This window comes from Rhagoletis zephyria, unplaced genomic scaffold (assembly GCF_001687245.7).
Source record: "Rhagoletis zephyria isolate East Lansing unplaced genomic scaffold, Rhagoletis_zephyria_1.1 Rzeph_scaffold_00278, whole genome shotgun sequence".
Classification (NCBI taxonomy): domain Eukaryota; kingdom Metazoa; phylum Arthropoda; class Insecta; order Diptera; family Tephritidae; genus Rhagoletis; species Rhagoletis zephyria.
This window is the reverse complement of record NW_016157362.1, coordinates 262,698-283,544: the sequence shown is the minus strand read 5'-3', so window position 1 is coordinate 283,544 and position 20,847 is coordinate 262,698. Positions and strand designations below refer to the sequence as shown.

Here is a 20,847-nt window from a genome sequence, read left to right as displayed (position 1 = left end):
CACGCTCAAAGAGGGTAAACATCGCGTGACGTATACAAGCAAGAGCGTAACGATGAGATCGCGGCAGCATGCAAATTGAATTAGGCACACTAACACATTCTCACTTCTAGCGAATGCTTGTCTTCACAAGATTAAGTGTGCGTAGGCAACTGGCTGAGTCAGTGGGATCGTCGGTTCGAACCTTACTGAAAGAAGTCTGATGAGGAAATGTGATGATTTCCGAAATAGCTATCACGTCTAAAATTTTTTCAAATTATTGTTGCTTTTCCACAATAAGTTGTTCATTAAAAACGGCTTCAAGCTCAATAAAAATTTTTGAATATAATTGTTATAAGGCCATAAAATAACAAAAACTAATATTTTTTTTCATCGAAATTTTTTCTATGCTTTTCGCATCGTGCTAATCTAATATATAAAAATCTCGTATCACGGTGTTAGTGGTCGAACTGCTTCTAAACGGCTCGACCGATCTTTATGAAATTTTTTTGTTATATGTTGGATGTGTTTATGGAAGAGTACTGGAACTTGGTATTTACAAGATATATAAATTCAGTCGCGTGGTCATGAGGAAAAATTGGGACTATTGGAAAAAGGGGCATGGCACCTCCCATGGTAGATTACTCGAAAATGGAGATATATGAAATCAATCTCATACTCTTTGGGAAAATTGGGGCTATTTTAAATGGGGGCGTGGCCTTTCAAGCGCACTGAAACTATTACGTTTCTTTGTACACATGTACAGTTTTGCTAGGCTATTTAAGACGGCAATGGAAATATGCCTTCTGATCACCACCAAACCGTAATATTAGAAGATAAATGCGTCACTGAAAATCATGAACGTGAACTGTTGGTGAAAATGTTAGACCAAAATGTTTCAATACAAAAAATTAATTTTGGGCGGAACGAAGTTCGCCGGGTCTGCTAGTGTAAATATACAAATGTATAAATGTAGACGCATAATAAAACTAATGTATGCATGCAGATGCAAGGAGCTATTCATCATGCGTTATCAGAAAGAAGTTTATGCTTCCCTAGAATCCGAAATAAAGCAACATCCAACTTAGTTTCTTAAAGGACCACTGCATATAATATATAATGTTAAAGATAATGCTACATTGCTGGTGTGCCTTACATTTATAGCAATTTAAATCAAGCTTTTTTAATACGAACAATCATGTAAGTATATTTACCTCGTGCGTTACAACTTACTTTTTAATGAAATAAAAATTCCTTAAAAATTTTTAAAATTTCCAAAATAATTATTTGATTAGGTGGCAGTGCTACCTCAACAATTTACGAAAAGTGGAAACGTCAGTAAGCACAGTTTACGTCAAAAAATTTAAAAGTGAGACTACCTTCGTTTTTTGTATCATGTACTGCAGTGTGTTTTAATTTTGGGAGTGAACTTTCTTCCGACCAAGGCGAATTTATATAAGGTGGTGTTACTAGCTCAGCTGATTTTGTGTATGTGTTTCGCCGCACGGCTTCTGATATAAAATTGAAAAATTTTGTTTGAATTTCTACACACACTCTTACAGATTTTGACAGTTTATGCGCCAAAGCAAAAATAAAATACATGTAAACTTTTGTTTTTGTACGCCTGCTATCACCTTACATTAATTCGCCTTGCTTCCGACGAATTTCTCTGAGCGATTTAATTCTGTATATACTTTAAATTGTATTTCTTATGTGATCGGCGTATCGAAGCATAAATCAAATAAATTTGTTTATTAGTAACCAAAGTTCTNGTATTTCTTATGTGATCGACGTATCGAAGCATAAATCAAATAAATTTGTTTATTAGTAACCAAAGTTCTGTGTCTCGTTTAACTTTTATTCCTCCAGCATTCAGCCTACAACATTCTTTAGTAAACACACCACCAATACTTTACGTACCGGAAAGGAACTGGAGAATATCTGAATCTGAGCAGGTGGGCCAAATAATTACACGAATTCGAGCTGAGGATCCAGAAAACGATGATCTCATTTTTGGCCTTGAACCACACTTTATATCAAACTATAGTGAAGAAAATGACAAACACAATTTACCATTTCGTATTGATGAAGTCAGAGGAAACGTTTACCTCAATGAAAGCCTCATTGGACGAGTAAGTTGATTTTAAAAATATTTCTATGAAATGTTTAGAAACATTAAAATTAACAATTATTGATATCATGATAAAAATATAGTAAGGTAGAACCGCTGAGAGTCACTTTTAAAATTCTTGACGTTTCCAAACAATTTAATTTTTAAATTTACTCACAAACTCACACACACATTTTCATTTTCAATCTCAAGCAACAACAATTTCGAACAATTTCAGTTTTTTATTTTCACTTTTATATGATTTTAAAATGTTGGCAAACTTCAAAAAAAAATCATGGCCGACAAATTGAGAGAACGGTTCTACCCAAGGTGTATTAAACAAGGTGTGATTGACAACTCAGTGCGGCTCTCTTTTAAGGTACTATAATGTCAAAAAGTATAAACAAACGAATTAACCCTTAGTGATGCATGTATCTTATCAGCACTGATGTCCTAGGCTTTTATTTCGATTATAGTTTTGTTTTACTTACATTACTTACATCACATATATTTTGTCAATAAAATAAAACAAATTGTTACAGAATTTTCTTGATAGGCTAGTCCGATCTAATTATCTTTAGTGCAAATAAAACAAGTTTATTCCACTATTACAGCCCAACGTTTCGCTAAACTTATTAGCATCATCAGGGGCGCGTTTGTTTATTTTTGTAGTATTAACACTTAAACATTTCTAAATCTTAATTGCTAAATATCCAAAACCATCTTGTGTGGTAATTTAGTTATAAAATCGTTTTATCAATTTTCTTGTTTTTAATTGTCCTAGTTTTATGCTTTTGCGCGTTTATTTTTATATTTAAATTTTTTATCCTAAGCATTATTCGACACTTATAAAAGTATGATTTTGCATTTTTTACCAATTTTATATGTGAGCTTAACTCAGACAATTTTGAAATTAAATTTTTTTCATGTGAACTAGTTTTCCATTAAAGACCTTGCTTCGAGCGGTTTTAATTTAAGCTCTTCCATACTTGCTTGCATAGTTTAATTATTTCGGTAAGCCGAAATATTTCTGTTGGCAACGTGCATTCTAAAGTGTCGTCTGTTGGAGTTTGGGCATCAAAAAAGAATGATCCTGATCGTGTACTAAATCCTCACTTGTATAAGTTTTTCCGTATGGCATTGGGACTGCGCATGGGTATAAACGAGCTCGTTGGAAAGTGTTTGATTTGCACATCACTTTCCTTGAAGTGGTTTTCACAAACGCGAGATGAATCACGTAGTACAACACCAAAGCTTTCTTCCCATCGCTGCCGTCTTAATTCGCAACTAGGTGGTTTAAAACATCGCACTATTTTCGTGTCCTGACTTTTATTGCATCGTTTCATCTTGGTTTCCTTACATTAAATATTTAAGCAAAGTCGAACGTATTTACTTATTACCAAACTTAAATGTACTTACTTGCTCTTCTCGGCGGTTTATCTCTTAACAATTTCACGTTTATTAAGAAAATTTGCTTTGCTTGAAAAATTTGTATGTATTTTTTTTGTTAATTCAAATTTGGGAAAAAAACACATTTTCAAATGGGTTAACAATTCATTTCAATTTGACATTATAGCCTGTTTCTTATGAGAGCAATGTCAAAATCAATCACACTTTGTTGAATACATTTTGGTTCTACCTTGCTATGTTTTTATCATGATTGATATCATGCGCTAAAAATATTCACAATTCCAGTAAGAACAAAAACAATATTTTGTCGAAATTTATTGAAAAACACCGTAGTAAAGCCTGTGTTCGATTAACAAAAGTGCAAGCGATTGATTTACACTATATCTTCTCTTCACTTTGGTATGAGTTATTGCTCTATAATCAGTTTCTGGTGGGGTGCTACAGAAAGGAACACCCTAACAGACTCTTTCTAGAGGAGGAGCTTCCACCCAGGCACCTCAAGGGGCACCTATTCATTTCATTCATTCAGTCGGTACCACGACTCCCGGCCTATGAATGCCGTGATCGGAGCCCAATCACCCCCTGTGGCAGACACGGCGCTTGAACTGCCAAGAGAGACCCGCGTTACCCTGGTCCAGTTACGGTCTGGATACTGTAGCCGCCTCAACAGCTACCAGTCCAGACTCGACCCCAATATCATCCCCAATGAGTGTCCGGCATGTGGAGACTTCCCGCACGACACCAACTAGAGGTGGAAAAATATCCACGATACTATCGATGGTTTGTGTTTTACAAAAATACTATCGATGTTTTAAGACTATCGATACTATCGGCTGTAATGCAAGATCAATAAGTACACATTATAAATAATGAATAAAACGATGGCTCTCGGTAACTCTTGCCGATGTGCATGACGACTTGGTAGCTCTTATTACGTGAAAAAGCGGGAAATAAAGAGCTACGTCTACCGCAAAAAAAAATCGAAAATTTCTACAATTTGGAATTATTTTTCGAAAGCTAAGGAAAGCAGGGACGTGAACTGGTTTTGAACCGGAATACCGCTTTTTTTCTGTTAATTAACTGTACCATTAACCGAATCGAAATTTTCCACAAATGTTTGATCCGAACCGAAAACCGAACCACTTTCTTTAAAGGTTTAAAGGTTCGTTTCAACCAATTTTCAATAGATAAATGTACCCACTTTTTTTTTCTTTTTGTTAAACATGGTAATACCTACCATGTTTTTTTACCAAGTGACAATATCAAATGTAAAGGCAGCCCATCTCACTTGACCCTTAACCTTGCGCGTTGTTGCACTTGACACTTGACACTTAAATTTGCGCGTTATTTTTTGTTTTTCGAACCGTTGAACCGAACCGAAACCCCGGTTCAAAGACCAAAAAACCGCTTTGACGAAACAGTCCAAAAGTGCAACAACGGTTCGAACCGCTGTACCGAACCGACCAAATTTTTCATCCGGTTCACGTCCCTGAAGGAAAGTAAATATATTTACTTACGGCGCTGCTTATTATACTTGGCGTCAAAGGGAAAAAGGCAAACTACAACTGAGACTCTTACATTGCCCTCTTCATCATTAATCAAAAAAGCTGATTAATCGAAGCCTAATTAGTTAATTAATCAATTCAAAAAATAACAAAATAAGATTTCAATTATTGTTTTTTTTTAATGAAACAATAATTACTCACAATCTGATTAATCAGAATCTGCTTAGTACAAATTTTTGGTTAATCAGGATCATGATTAATAAAAAAATTAATTGGTCGATTAATCGTGCGTGCGTTTACTGTTAAAACATTAAGTTCTTGTTTTATTAATATATTTATGTAACTACATACATATGACATTGAAAGTCGACGTTAAAAATAAATAATATAAAAAAAAACTTTTTAACATACAACGTTTTTATAAATGAACTAAAAAGTAGAAAATAATATTTCTCAGTGCCATAGAATTTGTTTTGATAGCTTTTGATTTTGAAATTTTAGCAAAAATTATTTTAAACTATTTATGATATTGAAAATTAAAGGCGTGGGGCGCATGTAACAGACCTGAATTGATATGAAAGGTAATTAATATATGTATGTATGTGGATATATGAATAACGACCGTTAAAATCGATCTCAAATTTGTACTTTCTCTGTAGAAATTTTAGGTCTTTGTAATGTAGTTTGACTATTGTCAATAAAATCTAAGGCTTTGTATTGCATTTTGGATATAAAATATTGCCAAAGGTTATTACCAGAACTTTAGATGTTATAACTTCACATGAAAGTGGATTAACATAATAATATTAGTACAATAGTGACTAAGTAATAACATGTCCCCACCAAAAAGTTAACCATCTCAAATCGAACTTAACCACATCACTAACTATTGCTGTCCACACTGCGGTTTGAGGTTTATAAAGCAGTACAAATGTAGAGAACAGTGTTCGGAACTCCAAAACTCGATTCAGGACTAAAAATCTGGGCAAAAACAAATTTTGCTTACTAGATGAAATTTTTTATTTTCGTTTGTGACATTAATTGTTTGGCTAAAATATTTTCTATTCATGCAAAAATAAGAACGCGAGGCAATGTAAGGATAATACGTTACATATTTAGGTAATATTTAGCATTTTCTATAAAGTAGAACGTTTCTAACACTTAATTTTTTAAAGAGCAATAGGATCTAAACCTTTTCTACTTTATATAAATTTTATTCTACATATATTTTTTAACAACTTAAATATAGTTCTGCATCCGCCAATTTCTACAGCCATACATCAAAAAATAATCAATTTTGTTACTGAAACCGGTGGTGAACACTCAAAAAATGGCCCTAAGAGGGGCATAACATGAATAAAAAAACGGAATATATTTGAAGTCAAGCGGAGTAGAGGAAGAGATTTCAAATTTTTTCAAAAGTCGGAGTAAATCTAATCAGATCTTAGTTAAGTCCAAACACTAGTAAGGAACGAACTTTTTACATTTTAACGCTAATGACCAACAGATGGCGGGAAAACACAGGGTTGTATCAGACTTTCGACGTGGTTTCGAGTTGGTTAGCTTTTAACCATCTCAGTGAAATGGTTAAGTGCTGTCATTTTTATATGGCGAAACTACGCTAAATGTAGTGGACTATCGGGTTAACCAACTCAATAGCCATAACTACGTGGTTAGCTCCGGTGGGGACATGGTATAAGTGTGAGTCAGATGCTTACTGAAATTAGCAAGTGGTTTTATTCATTTTCCTCCATTTATTAGGATAACTATTACGAAGCTCGGTATTTATTTTTCTAATGGGTATATACAGTGGTGGAAAAATAAATATTGACAAGACTTTTTTTAAATTTTGCCTATTTTTCTTTCGTTTCTTTAATATTTATTATTATACCCGAGCGCACTTGTGCACAAGGGTATTATAACTTTGTTCACATAACGGTTGTTTGTAACAGGCAAAACGAATCGAGATAGATATAGACAAATGTATACATAAATGATCAGAATGAAAAGAGAAATCGATTAAGCGGTGACTGTCTGTCCGTCCGTCCGTCCGTCCGTCCGTCCGTCCGTCCGTCTGTGCACACGATAACTCGAGTAAAAATTGAGATATCTTAACGAAACTTGGTACGTGAACTTCTTTTGGGCGTAGGACGGATGGTATTGAAAATGGGCGAAATCGGACAATAACCACGCCCACTTCCCATATAACGGTAATTTTCAGAAATACGAAAACTGCGATATTTTAGTAACTACTGAAGATAATTCACTCAAAATTGATATTTATAATAATTTTTAGACGAAAAATAAGAATATTATAAATTTTTGGAAAATGGGCGTAGCCACGCCCACTTATGGTTACATGTGTATATCTTGGTAACCGCTACACCAATTTCTTCCAAACTTGGCACAGTTGTTGGTCCTGGCACAGCATACCAACTGGCCGAAAATTTCTAAAATCGGACAATAACCACGCCCACATCCCATATAACGGTAATTTCGAGAAATACAAAATCTTCGATAAATCAGTAAATATTGAAGCTAATTTATTCAAAATTGATGATTGCAACAATTCTTTACCAAGAAATACGTTTATGACAAAATTTTGGAAAATGGGCGTAGCACCGCCCACTTGTGATCACATATATGTATCTCGCTAACCGTTCTAGCAATTTGTACCAAGCTCGGTATGGTTATTGTGCTTGCCACATAAAAGCAAACCGTTGAAAATTGTTGAAATCGGACTAAAATTGAGGCCGCTTTTCATATAACGGTAAATTTCAGATATGCTTGAAACTGCAATATTTCGAAATTTAAGGACGCTAATTTACTTAAAATGTATACACCCCGGCTTATCATGTAGCGGTAGCTTTCGGAATGGTGGAAAACATATATTTAATACTTGCGCCGGGTATTTAATGTTCGGCTCCGCCCGAACTTAGACTTTCTTACTTGTTTTTTTGTAAAATTATATCTCATTACTAACAAAACCGTGATAAACGACGTCCTGAAGGAGTTGGAAAGGAGAGGAGCCAGGTTATTGCCTAAGCGGATGACGTGGCACTTATCGTCAGAGGAAAGTACGATCTTATGCAAGGGTAACTAAACATGGTCACAAATTGGTCCGCTAGCTGCGGACTTGCTGTCAATCCTGGAAAGACGGAGCGCGTTCTTTTTACCAAGAGGTACCAAAAGTCCCATTTCCAGCTCCCCTCAATAGGGGGTGTTCCACTTGTTCTCTGCGACAGGGTCAAGTTCTTGGGCGTGGTCCTGGATGTGAAGTTGTCATGGAAAGCAAATATTGAGGAACGAGTAAAGAATGCATCAGTGGCTCTCTACTGCTACAAGAACGCCATGGGGAAGAGATGGGCCTCTCCCCAAAAGTAATGCACTGGCTATATGAAACCATTATTAAGCCAATAATGTTATAGGGGGTCATTGTCTGGCGGAGTCCACTGGAAAATACCACTCATTTTAGAAGCTAGACCGCGTGCAAAGGGCCACCCTCGTTGTAATCATCGGGGCGCTCCGGACCACTCCTACTTTAGCGCTAAACGCTATACTCAATGTCGAACCAGTCGACAATGCGGACAAAGTAGCGGCGGTTCGCTCAGCCATTCGGCTCAAAAGCTCTGGGTTCTCTTACAATCCAACACACGCGCACTCGACAATTCTCGAAATCTTCGACTTCCTGCCGAATGAAATGGACCGGAGTCACCCGATGCTGGCCCCAAAAGGATCCTACTCCACGCACATCCCTCCAAGGGACGAATGGGAGAAGGGTAGTATTTGCAGAAGAGGTCCCATTAGCATCTTCACGGACGGATCGAAGCTGGAAGGGAGAGTTGGAGGAGGTGTGTACTGTAAGGAACTCTCAGTAGATCATACGTTCAGACTGCCGGATCTCTGCAGCGTTTTTCAGGCCGAGGTGGCCGCTATAAAAGAGGCAGCCGATTGGCTATGCACCAATGTATTGTCGGCGAGGAGGGTAAATATATACACTAATAGCCAGACGGCAATCAGGGCGCTGGGATCGCTAATGGTGTATTCCAAATTGGTAGGGGTATGCCTGACCTCTCTCTCAACTGAGATCAAGCTGATTTGGGTCCCAGGGCACGACGATATCCCAGGAAATTGCAGGGCTGATGAACTGGCTAGGCAAGGCAACCTCAAGGCCATCACCTCGGACAGGGAGGGAATTAGAGTTCCGTTGGCAACCTGCGGTCTGCTTTTGGACAAATGGGCTTACAGTCGGCTCAGCGAGCGCTGGGAAAAAACCCCGACCTGCAAAGTTGCAAGGTCCTTCTGGCCGGTTGTGGACCGCGGGCGGTAAGGGAGCTACTGCAGCTGGCTTAGTGCCACCGCTCGATTCTCACAGGTGTGCTGACCGGACATTGTCCTATGGGAACCCACGCGATGCGACTCCAGATCGTCACGGATCCCTATTGCGGCAGTTTCCTGGAAGACGAGGTGGAATCATCTCAGCACTTCCTACTCAACTGCCCGGAATTCGCTAGATAAAAGTTTAAGCACCTCGGTGCGCATCTCATCAACACTCCCGAGGGACTCGCCGGAGTGGACATCAGCTATTTGCGGAACTTTGTTGTGACCACCCAGCGCTTCTCGTAATTTTACACAGTTACAGATTTATTCGAGCGCCTCAGATTAACATATGAGGGATACCCTGCATCATGGTGAGTACCTCTGCTAAATCTAAGCCATCTATGTAGAGCCGCGCGCATAGGAGAGCTGATCAGAATAGTAAAAAAAAATGATAGGTGGATTTACTCGACCGCGTCAGATTAAGAAATCGTGGGTTAATTACGTGCGGAAAGGTGTGCATTTCAATAATCTGACGATTTGAGCGTGACGCAAGGGATTGGGAGGGTCGCAAATTTGCAAAAAAACAACGTTACCTGGACATTCTCGAGCGCGGTCAATTTTTATTTTATTATGAGGCATACAGCTGAAGGATAACGGGAAGTATATAATCTGACGATTTCCACAAACCGGAGTGACGAAAACCGTCAACAAAGATTGTCGCATGCACTTGCTGTTTTTCAAAACTACTACAGATTTTTCTATGAAATTTGTTATTTTTTGATTTGTTTGCTGTTTTCCGTTCATATTATTTGTCACAATCATTTGACTGTAAGTATACCCAGTGGACCAAATGCTCGCAAATGAAACCACATAAGAATTTGTTTGTAAGAATAACATACATTTTTCTGATAATTTTGAATACGGCAACCATAAGTTTACATACATGAAAAAATGTTAAACTCCGTTCCCTTCTTGCTCACTCTTTATACAGTATCTTAGTATAGTATCACGCAATCATGGGCGATCAAAGCACTCGTGGTATTACATGCAATATTACTAATTTTTACTAACTAATACCTTGTTTATACCGACATATAAAGCGCTTTGACCCAGTTCACTGCGATTCAAAGCCGATGCATTAACCAAATTTCAATGTTCGCTCTGAATTTCAAAAGTGTATTAACTCAGATTTGATTTCAAATCGGTTAGGAAACAGTTATAAACACATCACTTATTCGACGCGAAGTGAAAATAGGCTGACTTTCTTTACACAACCGCCTTTAAATTTGAATTATTTTTAAATTAATTTGAATTATTGTTTGAAATATCGAAATAAAACAACAAACTTTGTATACTTTTGAATACGGTTTCAGAGAGTGCGCTGTAAAGACACAGGTATAAACGCTTGAAAGAAATATGTGTTAAGTCAAATTGGTTTTTTTCTTAAAGTGAACATGTTCATCTTTTTATTTATCTTTAACTTTGTCCTGGTCTTCATCTTTATCATTGGCTTGATCCTTCAGTATAGGTTGTGAGTGTCTGTGCTTTTGTCATTGCCCTTGTTTTACTTTCTGCCCTTGTATCTTGCTCTCTGTATTTTCATTACCTACTCCACAATGCCGTTAAAAGTTCAATGCAGCCGCCCCCATCTATTTACGCAAACGCATACGCAAACATAGGCAAAAATTAAGTTTTATTTTCAGAGCATAAAATAAAACTCAAGAAATGACGATTATTTTCCGAGCAAAAAATAAAACTTAAAACGTAACCATTATTTTCCGAGCAAAAAATAAAACTTAAAATGTAAAGATTATTTTCCGAGCAAAAAATAAAACTTAAAACGTAACGATTATTTTCCGAGCAAAAAATAAAACTTGAAACGTAACGATTATTTTCCGAGCAAAAAATAAAACTTAAAACGTAGCGATTATTTTCCGAGCAAAAAATAAAACTCAATAAATAATCGTTATGTTTTGAGCAAAAAATAAAACTTAGTTAATAACGATTAAAAAGTGATTTTTATAATAAAAGTTATAACCGCTACGGTCCCTGCATAAAACACTTTTTTATATGGCGCTAAGCAAGAAATATTTAGGAGCATAAAATTTCATTTCGTTTTGTGCTAAAATACACTCTTTTGCAATCCATGCATAGGAACTTATATGCTAGGTATGTGTGTACATATTGCGATATTTTAACCGGTTTTGGCATTTGGAGTTTGTCTTTTGTTTATTTAATGCTTATTATTTTTTTTATAAAAGTCTAGCTGGTATACAACAAATACCATAAAAATAATAAAATTAGAAAAACTCTGGTTATTTTTACCAAAATTTAAAACTTTTTAATCACAATTTTGGTATGCCGTTTTGCAAACCACTTAATTCTAGCATTATGAAGAGCAAGTTTCAAGCTGGTATTAAATCCTGTAAATTTTTGGCAATTTCTTTTGCTGGCAGTGTCCTCCATATAAAAGAAAATTGTCCAATATACTTTTGTATGGAAAAAACGTGAAACACCTTTAACAAAATAAAATATTTTTTCGTGAGGTGTTTGCAAATGTTTTTTGATGTTGGCTGTTGTCTGTCGAAACATATGAAAAGATTTTCCAAATAATCGGCAAAGAATAGGCGAAAAAAGCCGATGCCGATGCTCAATTTTGTGCCGATACTAGACGATGCCGATTAATCGGTTGGACTCTACTTGACATTTCCAATTGGCGTCAGTTGGCACAGAAAAGAAACGACTGGCGTGCTTTGTTGAATTCGGCAAAAATCGCTTAGGCGGTTACAAGGCCAAATAAGAAGAAGAAGAAGAAAAGAAGAAGTAGAAGAAGAAGAAGATGAAGAAGAAGAAGAAGAAGTGTTTCAAGCAATAGTCGCTTCATTTTCGTGAAATGTAAAAGTGTTTTTATTGTAAAGGTTAGATGCTAGTTTTCAACTAGGTTGCGCAAGTTAGACTTTTTGTTCTACATAGTTCGGTTTAGAAATAAAAATGGCTGATGCTTTGTATTTTGACGTTTTGGAATTCACCCTTTGTTTAGGTTTATACTGAATATGCAAATTTATCTTAAATAAAAATTTAAACTTTTTTACTGTAATAAGTAACATACATATCTACTTCATCCATTTCACAGGGTGGGGAAAACTTTTTCCTTTACATTACTGTTTCCGACGGAGATCTAACAGCTAAAAACGAAGTTTTTGTTAACATTCTGGCAAAGGATAGTCATATGGTGACAAACTTTCGAACTCCCCCATCGGTTACGAGTGTTGTACAAAATTTTTCTCAAATCCTCCCTCAGTTCAATACGCTACTCGGTACACAACATTCAAATGAACGACCAATCAACCACCTTCCCTCAAAATTTGGCCTAAATCAATATATGTCTTCACACAACCATCATAGTGCTAGTAATGAATTAGAAATAGACACTTCCGAACAAACTACTCCACTGATGTCAACAGCAACGACAAATATGCCTCCTTCGACAACAGGTCGTATTCGGCTAAAAGCCATAATTAAGGCAGATAACAATGCTTCCGTAAATGGACTTAGAGAAAATATCTACAACTATAGCAACGATAGTGTTTTAATGGCAGATTCAAAAGAGAAGCCACTTCAGACCGAAATTAATGCAAGACCAGTGGAGAATAATAAAAAGAATAAATATCCTTATATAGATCCAGCTGATGAAAATGCATCGAACTTAATTTCAATCAAAGCAGTTATTATTCCAGTTATAGCAATTTCATGTGGACTTTTTTTTGCGGCAGCTGGTTTCTTTGGTTTCCTATACCGGAAACATTTGTGCGCTTTTAGCAAAAAATTAAAAAAAAAATCCAAGGAGGAAATAACTAAAAAATCTAACCACAGCAATTTAAGCTGTGATTTAACTGATGGCAGCCAAAATTCAATGGTATTGCAACATTGGAACGGGCCTATCGCCTACCACAACCGCTACGTTCCTCAACAACTGCAGAATGCCTTGGTGAGTGTACAAGCTATCTCATTCATAGCTACATATGTACATATCGTCGCCTGGGTAAAAGATTGTCGTAAGCGCCATTTTGACGATTTTTAGTTCTAGATGCAGTTATATACTTTGAAACAAGGTCTTTCGATTGGTGCTATCAGTTTTTAGATATCTCCTTTAGTTTCCGAGATATTGACTACAATTTTTTCGATAATTTAGTAAAAATTTAGTTAGTGATGCACCCATATTAAACCAATCAATATCTTAAAAATGGCGTTCTCCATTTTTGGATATCTCCTTCAGTTTCCGAGATATTGAGTAAAAAATGTCGTTAATTTGGTAGAAATTTTTATCACATTTTGTCGTGTTTCATGCAAAGTGGCTGCCGAACTGTGGCAAATGACGCTTACGATAAAATTTTACTAAAGAAAATCCTTCATAAACTGAAAACTAATTAACAATAATCATTAAAAATTAAATATTTTAAGAATTTTGTGAACTAGTAACATTTTCAGAGACTTTGGAGAAAATTTGTCTTCGCGTTTTTGAGAAATTGCATTCCAAACTTCACTCGCGATTTCCCACAACCTGTCGAAATTAGCATACGACAATCCTTTACCCAGGCGACGATATGTAAACTATAAAAGTACTTAAATTTAAAGTAAGTAATACAAAAAAGCTAAGCACATTTTTTATATTTATGGCAATATTTAGGTAACATCCCAATTAACAGCAAATTCCATGGATAGAAGGGCTATTCATAATACTGACCCAGGTAACTTAAGTGGAATTCAAAATAGTAGTAACACTATTGCTGGAGAAACACAAACCGGTATGAATATGAATATCGGATACCGTAGTGTTGTAGAATCTAAAGTTGACCGTGTTATATGCCGATGGGAATTTCCACGGCACCGGCTTAAATTCTTCAACATATTAGGAGAAGGTGCATTTGGTCAAGTTTGGCGTTGCGAAACAATCGATGTCGATGGTAAGTATTAAGGCATCAGATAAGTGATGGAAAATGTTGATACAATATATTATAGTCTAAGATCCGAATAAGGCACGAGCTTCACCCTTCTGTTTAAACGGTGAAATCAATTTTGTATGAAATTTAACGTGTTAGGAAATATTTTCCGAGTGGGTTGGCTCAAAAAATCTTAGCCAAGATATTTTTAACTAAATATAAAAAAAAAATATTATTTTTTTAGTTTACGCTCATTTGTTTAATGAACAAATTATATACCAATCGAAATTATTAAGCCTATAGAACCTGAAAACGTTGCGTTGTTTATTTTGTACCTTGCCTTCCTATCGTGTTGGCAGGTATGAACAGGTAAGTAATACTAGTAATTTCCACTCATCTGTTTAACACATTCTATAGGCTTTATGCTTTGGACTAGCATATATGTATGTAATTTGTTCAAACAAACAAACGAGTGCAAAATTAGAAAAAAAATCTGAATATTTAGTTAATAATATCCCGGCCGGGATTTTTTCAGACAACCACCTCGCGAAATATTTCCTAAGGGGCTGTCCATATATTACGTAATACCTTTGTGGGGGAGGGTGGGTCTAGGATTTTCCTACTTTTTCTTATATGGGGGGAGGGGGCGTCGCGTAGATTCTTACGTAATATTATTTTTCTTGTATTCTTATACAAAATTGTTCTTTATAAAATGCGAAAATTCACCCAATTAAAGTACTAAATTGCATTGAAATGAAAAATATACATACATTAAATACGAAGGATATTACAATTTTTTACAACTTTTGCTTTAATTTGTATATTTTTCTAAAAAAAACGTTACTCTTCGGTGTCTATTATAACCGAAAAATGCAGCTCGAACACAAACAGGCGAAAACTCCCTTACGTAATATATATGGACAGCACCTAAGCATTCACAAAAAGCTTCAGTTGATCTTTTCTGAGCCTCAGCGTCGAAGAGCAAAGAGGATAATTTCAAGACGCGGGCGAGAGCTCATGTGTGTCATCACAGGAAATGAAACAGAGGATATTGTTGAGTGGGTGAATCAAGAAAAAATTTCAGTGGACTGTGAAAATGATATATCTTTGAGTGAAAAAGAAGTACGAGATATCCCTGAGGCTATTCCTCTTTCAGATTGGCTGGCTGGACCGTGGACCAAAGAAACCGACAACAAAGAATGACTAGTATAACTATGTAATGAAGTTTTTAAGACTGACTAGGCATACATCCTATATTTGTTTGATGGAAATACAGTATATTTTGCTTAGCTGCACATCCTTCTTTGCACGAAAAACTTCTGCACGTAACCGAAAAAGGCACTTAAGCGAATTTTCTTTACTACTTCAATGAGGAAGGTATCCGAATCCCTATGAAACCAAATATTGGCGGAGCACTTACCATGTAGAAATTACTGCAAGCGAAATTTTTACCGAATGTTATCTAATTATCTATATAACTACATAAATTGATAGCCATTTTCGTTGTTCTGCGAGATGAGCAAAATAAATAAAAGGTTGTAAAATTAAGTAATTGTAGGGCCAGTGCAGGTAAACGCAATACTTTCTTTGATAATTGATACTAGTCGCACAATTTTTAAGGCAGGTATCGCCAATGTGCAGGTATGTTGAATGCATCTATCGGAGCAGTTTCCTTATAAATGTTAAAAATAATGCTTTTGATGCGCATTTTGGGGTAGGTATCTTAAATGTGCACTTAAGCATAGAGGCAGCAAAGCAAAATATACTGTATATAGTATTTTCTAATGTTTAACTGAAAAAACATTTCTAGGGGATTTTTATTCTTACGTAAGATCTGCGGCGGGGGTAGGGGGATCAATTAAAACTTACAATTTATTACGTAAGGGGAGGGGAGGTTCAAAACAGGCGAAAACTCCCTTACGTAATATAGGGACAGCCCCTAACAAGTTAAATTTTATACAAAGTAGATTTCATCCATTAAACAGATGAGTGAAGGTTAGTATTGGGCACTTTAGTTCTTTTGAGTGAACCGTTCAGTTGTAGTTCGCTCACCTTAGTGAACTAGTTCTTTAGTTCATTCAGTTAATTTCGTTCAAATGACGAATATCATTTAATCATATAATTATCATACAAATTACATACAAAACAAAAACTTTGGTAATTTGAATTCACAAACTACTTTTACAAATATAAAAAACGCCCAGTAAACATGGATAAATTTGGTACGAAAAAAAAAATTGTAACAGCGCTTTTTTGATGCAGTTTACTTCTGTTCTGGATTCACAGTCTTGTCCCTAAATTTCATTTCGCATCGTTCCGCCATGTTGGATTTTATTTTATTTTTGGGTTTTACGCGATTTGCAAGCTTATTTTGCATTTTTCGTAAAAAATGGTTAAACACAAATTTGTACAGAATTTAATTTCCCACATTTGTTGCATAAGGGGTTAAAAAAAACTTTTTTTGTTGTAAATATTATCAAATACTGCGAAAAAATTTACATTGTCACGGTTTTCCCCATTTTTCGACAATTTCTGTTGAAAATGCATAGCATATTGAAATTCCAAAGTTGTAGAGGATATCATTCTCCACAACTTTTATTTGGATTTGTTTTTTTTTTTGTGCTACGCTTATATCACGACCGGGAACGTGCCTAACATAGCGATGTAAGGGAAGCGGCGTGAAATTCATTTCCATATGTAGTACCAGTACAGTACGATGGCAAAAATTCCATAGGACTTAAAATGATCACATAGACGGCCCCATTGAAAACAGTGTGGCCTTTTCAAAAATTAAGCATGTCGTGTTAAATATGGCGTCTAACCTAACCGTAAATTAGATTTTGGTTTACAACTTTTGTGGCACCGGAGTACCCAACACTAAAGAAGAAAAAGTAACAGCAGGTTATTATAATTTTGAGGTTGCTGATTACGAACCTAGAGCATGATTTTAAATATTCATAATGGCGAACCCAATATGGTGGCCAAAAAAATAAAATCCATTCGATTCGCTTGAAAAGTTTTCCTCTGGGGCTCTTGAAGTCCCTTATTACGAATCTGAGGTCAGGTTAGAAAAATTCAAAATGGCGGTACAATATGGCAAAATAAAATTTAAAATGATTAGAATCGCTTAATACTTTAAAATCCAGTGTTCTTAAGGTTGCAGATTACGAATCTTAAAACCGATTTAAAAAATTCAAATTGCGGGTTAGTTTGACAACGCCGGTAATCTTCTCTGGGTTTCTATATCACTGAGCTCTTCCTAAGCGGCTGGACCAATGTTTTTGAGTGAGTTCCTGGATGATTTAGATTCACAACTGGGTCAGTTGGATTTGGGGTTTGATGCCCATTTTCATCTTTTCGCATACCGTATATCAAAACATATAACCCCAAAATTAAAACTAACTAGGACTGTGAGTTCTATCTAGATTTGTTGTATATCAGAATATACGAATTGTTTCAGCCGTACGACTAACCCATCATCCTGAATTAATTTTGAAACAATGGCCCATATGCATAAAAACTAAGCTTTCACTTTTTACTTTTCACTTTATCATTATTTAATGAAGAATTGAACACTTAAACCTTCTGAAAACAATTTTTATAATTTTTGAAGTGAAAACTTCTTTAGCGGCGGGAGTGATTTTTAACTCTATGAAACAAAAAACGTGACAACAAAATCAACAAAAATACGCATTTGTATGTTATTTGCCTTGAAGTGTGTCGTTATGTATGCTCATAGAATTCAAGCGATTTATCGCATAGAATTCAAGCTAAAGGTTGAAGTCATGGTTCAATAATAGAAAGGTTTTTTAATAAAACAGTCTTCTCGCTCCCACACATAAAATCGGCTCCTTTACTTGTGTAGAATGTTGCTCACTCTATAGATTCTAGTTATATTAGTATTTAGTAAGACCAAAAATTCTTCATACTAAATATTCGTTGGCATCACCTTCGTTTGTGTAATTTTCTGAAACAAGTCTAGAATAGCGACCTTTTAGCTATAAAATAACCATTTATTATTTATTTGGCTCAGGTAAAAAATAAAGAATATATAAGAGGTTTATTTGCTTTGTTTATTTATATTTTTTATTATAACTTAATTCTTAAAACCAAAAGGTAGATCATGATAAAATATGTATACCGCATTAAAGATAATAACGTGTCCTTTCTAAGTAATAAAAATTTCATTTTTGGATTTTAGTGGTTTTGGTTTAAATATATAAAAAATAATTTCAATTATNATAATAAAAATTTCTTTACCATTAATCATGCAGGTCTTTCTCAAAAAAGGTTATTTCATGAAAAAATAACATTTGTTGGATTTTAGTGGTTTTGGTTTAAATATATAAAAAATAATTTCAATTATGTATATCAGCGGAAAGATAAATTGATTATCTTTATGGTGACGTTATTAGTTTTTTAATAGGGTATGTGGTTCATAAAATATTAATATTTAAAAGAATTAAAAAGTTTAAATTTAACCTTTAAATCGTCTTTACATTTTACTTGCGCTAAATAATTTTCGCATGGTTGAAATGAGCGTAAAAACCTCTATTAACCTGCATTTTTCGTTTTTGCGTAGCTGAAGGGTGGGTATTCTAGATTTGTTCCCGGAAATTAAAAATCCATATTTTTACATTTAGTATTTCCATTAAAACACCAAATATATTGCAAATTCACATAGAATTAATAATACACATTTTACTTCTAATTGTATACTTTGCGCACTTTTTTTAGTACCTTTCTACTACCGTTTTCGCAAAAGGCGATCACATTCTTCCCCTTTATCCTACTTCCAAAATACAAATCTAGATAAAGGAGTGTCAAATTTGAACTGTCACAAATTACATAACCTTGTGTTATTGAATAATGGGTTGAAGGCAAATCTAAGTGATTTTGTTTTTGTTTTCTTCGCTATTCTTTTGCCCGTTGATCATATGTGTATGTTTGTACGTGCGATAAGCTGCAATGCAAACACGCGACTACTAATAAGACTAATAAGCGACTATAAATAAGAGCCTAATAATAAATAATAAAAATTTAATATTGCAAGTTTTGAAACAGTAACTTTTACATAGCTACCTTTTTTTAGCTTTTCGCGTTCGCTCCTCTAGGAAGATTGGTTTGCTTCTTTTTTGTGACTTCTTCCACTAGGCACCTAAACTACCACGTTTTCTTGCAGTTTTCTAAGTTCATATGAAGAGGAGACATTTGGAAGTGTATAAATAAGAATTATAGCGACTTTTGCAAGAGCAGTTAACATTTCATGCTATTTTTTTCAGAATATAGAAAAATTTTTCACTCTGCTGTTAGTGGACATGAAACCCACCAAAAACTAAAAATCGAAAAAAATACATAGCGCACTTGGCAAGTGGACTACTCAATTGTTGCATATGCTATCTTATTTGTCCCTTCTTTTTATACAATTAAGGAGCGGCTGNTCTCTTTTTCCTCGTCTTCCTCTTCTTCAAAGGTGTTCAAATGTGTTCAAAGGCTTAACAGCATCTGGCCGTAATGGTTTAACGATGTTAGCGGTACATAATGATGTGCCGATTACAACACAAGTGTAATTGATAAAATGTGTGTTAAGCAACGAAGATTAAAAATCGCCGTATAAGTAATAAGATTTTGTAGACTTGTACATAAATAAATGTAAATAGATTCGCGTAAACTTATAAATATGCAGATATATTCAATGTGAAACTTCTACAAAACAAAACTGGACTACACACTAATTAATTAAAATGGTGCAGTAATTTAATTTTCTAAATTTAAATAAAGCATGAATTTCCCATGGAATAACCGAGTAGACAAAAAATATATAACGGTAGAAATGGCACATACATATATGAAAGAATGCCCACAGGCGACGCACTATAGGCACGGTGAGCAGGAAGCAAAAATAGGTTGCATAAAAATGTCGACAAAAACTGAAAGCAGGGTTGTATTTGTTGATATCTTAAGGTTAAGAATCCGTTTGAATTGAAATCCTAGCTGCTCCTGTTTTAAAGATATCCACATTTTATATACTTCTGATAGGATATATTTGCAAAAGACGAAGGCGTACTTCTCGATAATTAGAGCATATTTATTCGAAAAGAAATCTTATACAAATCTGTTTCCCTTTTTTAGCTCACTAAAACTGATCAAATCAATGTGAAACATTTTCATTTTTTCCTACCGAAAGAATAATTGATCGAGATTTATTGGGCGCTTCCGGTATACAACTTAGATAAAACACCACAATTACCCTCTTCTGTAGCTGTAGATTTATTTTGGTATTTATGTACTCTTCTGTCAGGAAATAATGTCTATTACACATCCAGAACACAAATGCGATCATGAAGAAAATCGCATGAAAGTATGCGCTTTGTGTGGGAATAAAAAATATTTTTCAAAATAAACCTTCCCAGTATTTTCTGTTAACTGGAAAAAATATTAAAGTAATACAGGATCATATTAATGATCAGTTCGATATTTCTAATAAAAAGTTCCCAAAAAGTATATGTAGCACATGTCGACTAACTGTTAATGAATATGGAAAACAAATTTTCAAAAGACCTTGTCCAGCTATGCCTAATTACGA

At 35.1% G+C, this 20,847-nt stretch overlaps 1 protein-coding gene across 1 annotated transcript in view; it reads left to right on the top strand.

The window, feature by feature from the left end:
* Window positions 1-20,847, top strand: part of LOC108358626 (tyrosine kinase receptor Cad96Ca-like) — a 213,293-nt gene that overhangs the window by 35,148 nt on the left and 157,298 nt on the right. The window contains exons 2-4 of the mRNA XM_017610064.1: window positions 1,846-2,108; window positions 12,455-13,309; window positions 14,009-14,285. Coding sequence (XP_017465553.1) covers window positions 1,846-2,108; window positions 12,455-13,309; window positions 14,009-14,285 — 1,395 coding nt within the window. The remainder of the gene's footprint in view (window positions 1-1,845; window positions 2,109-12,454; window positions 13,310-14,008; window positions 14,286-20,847) is intronic.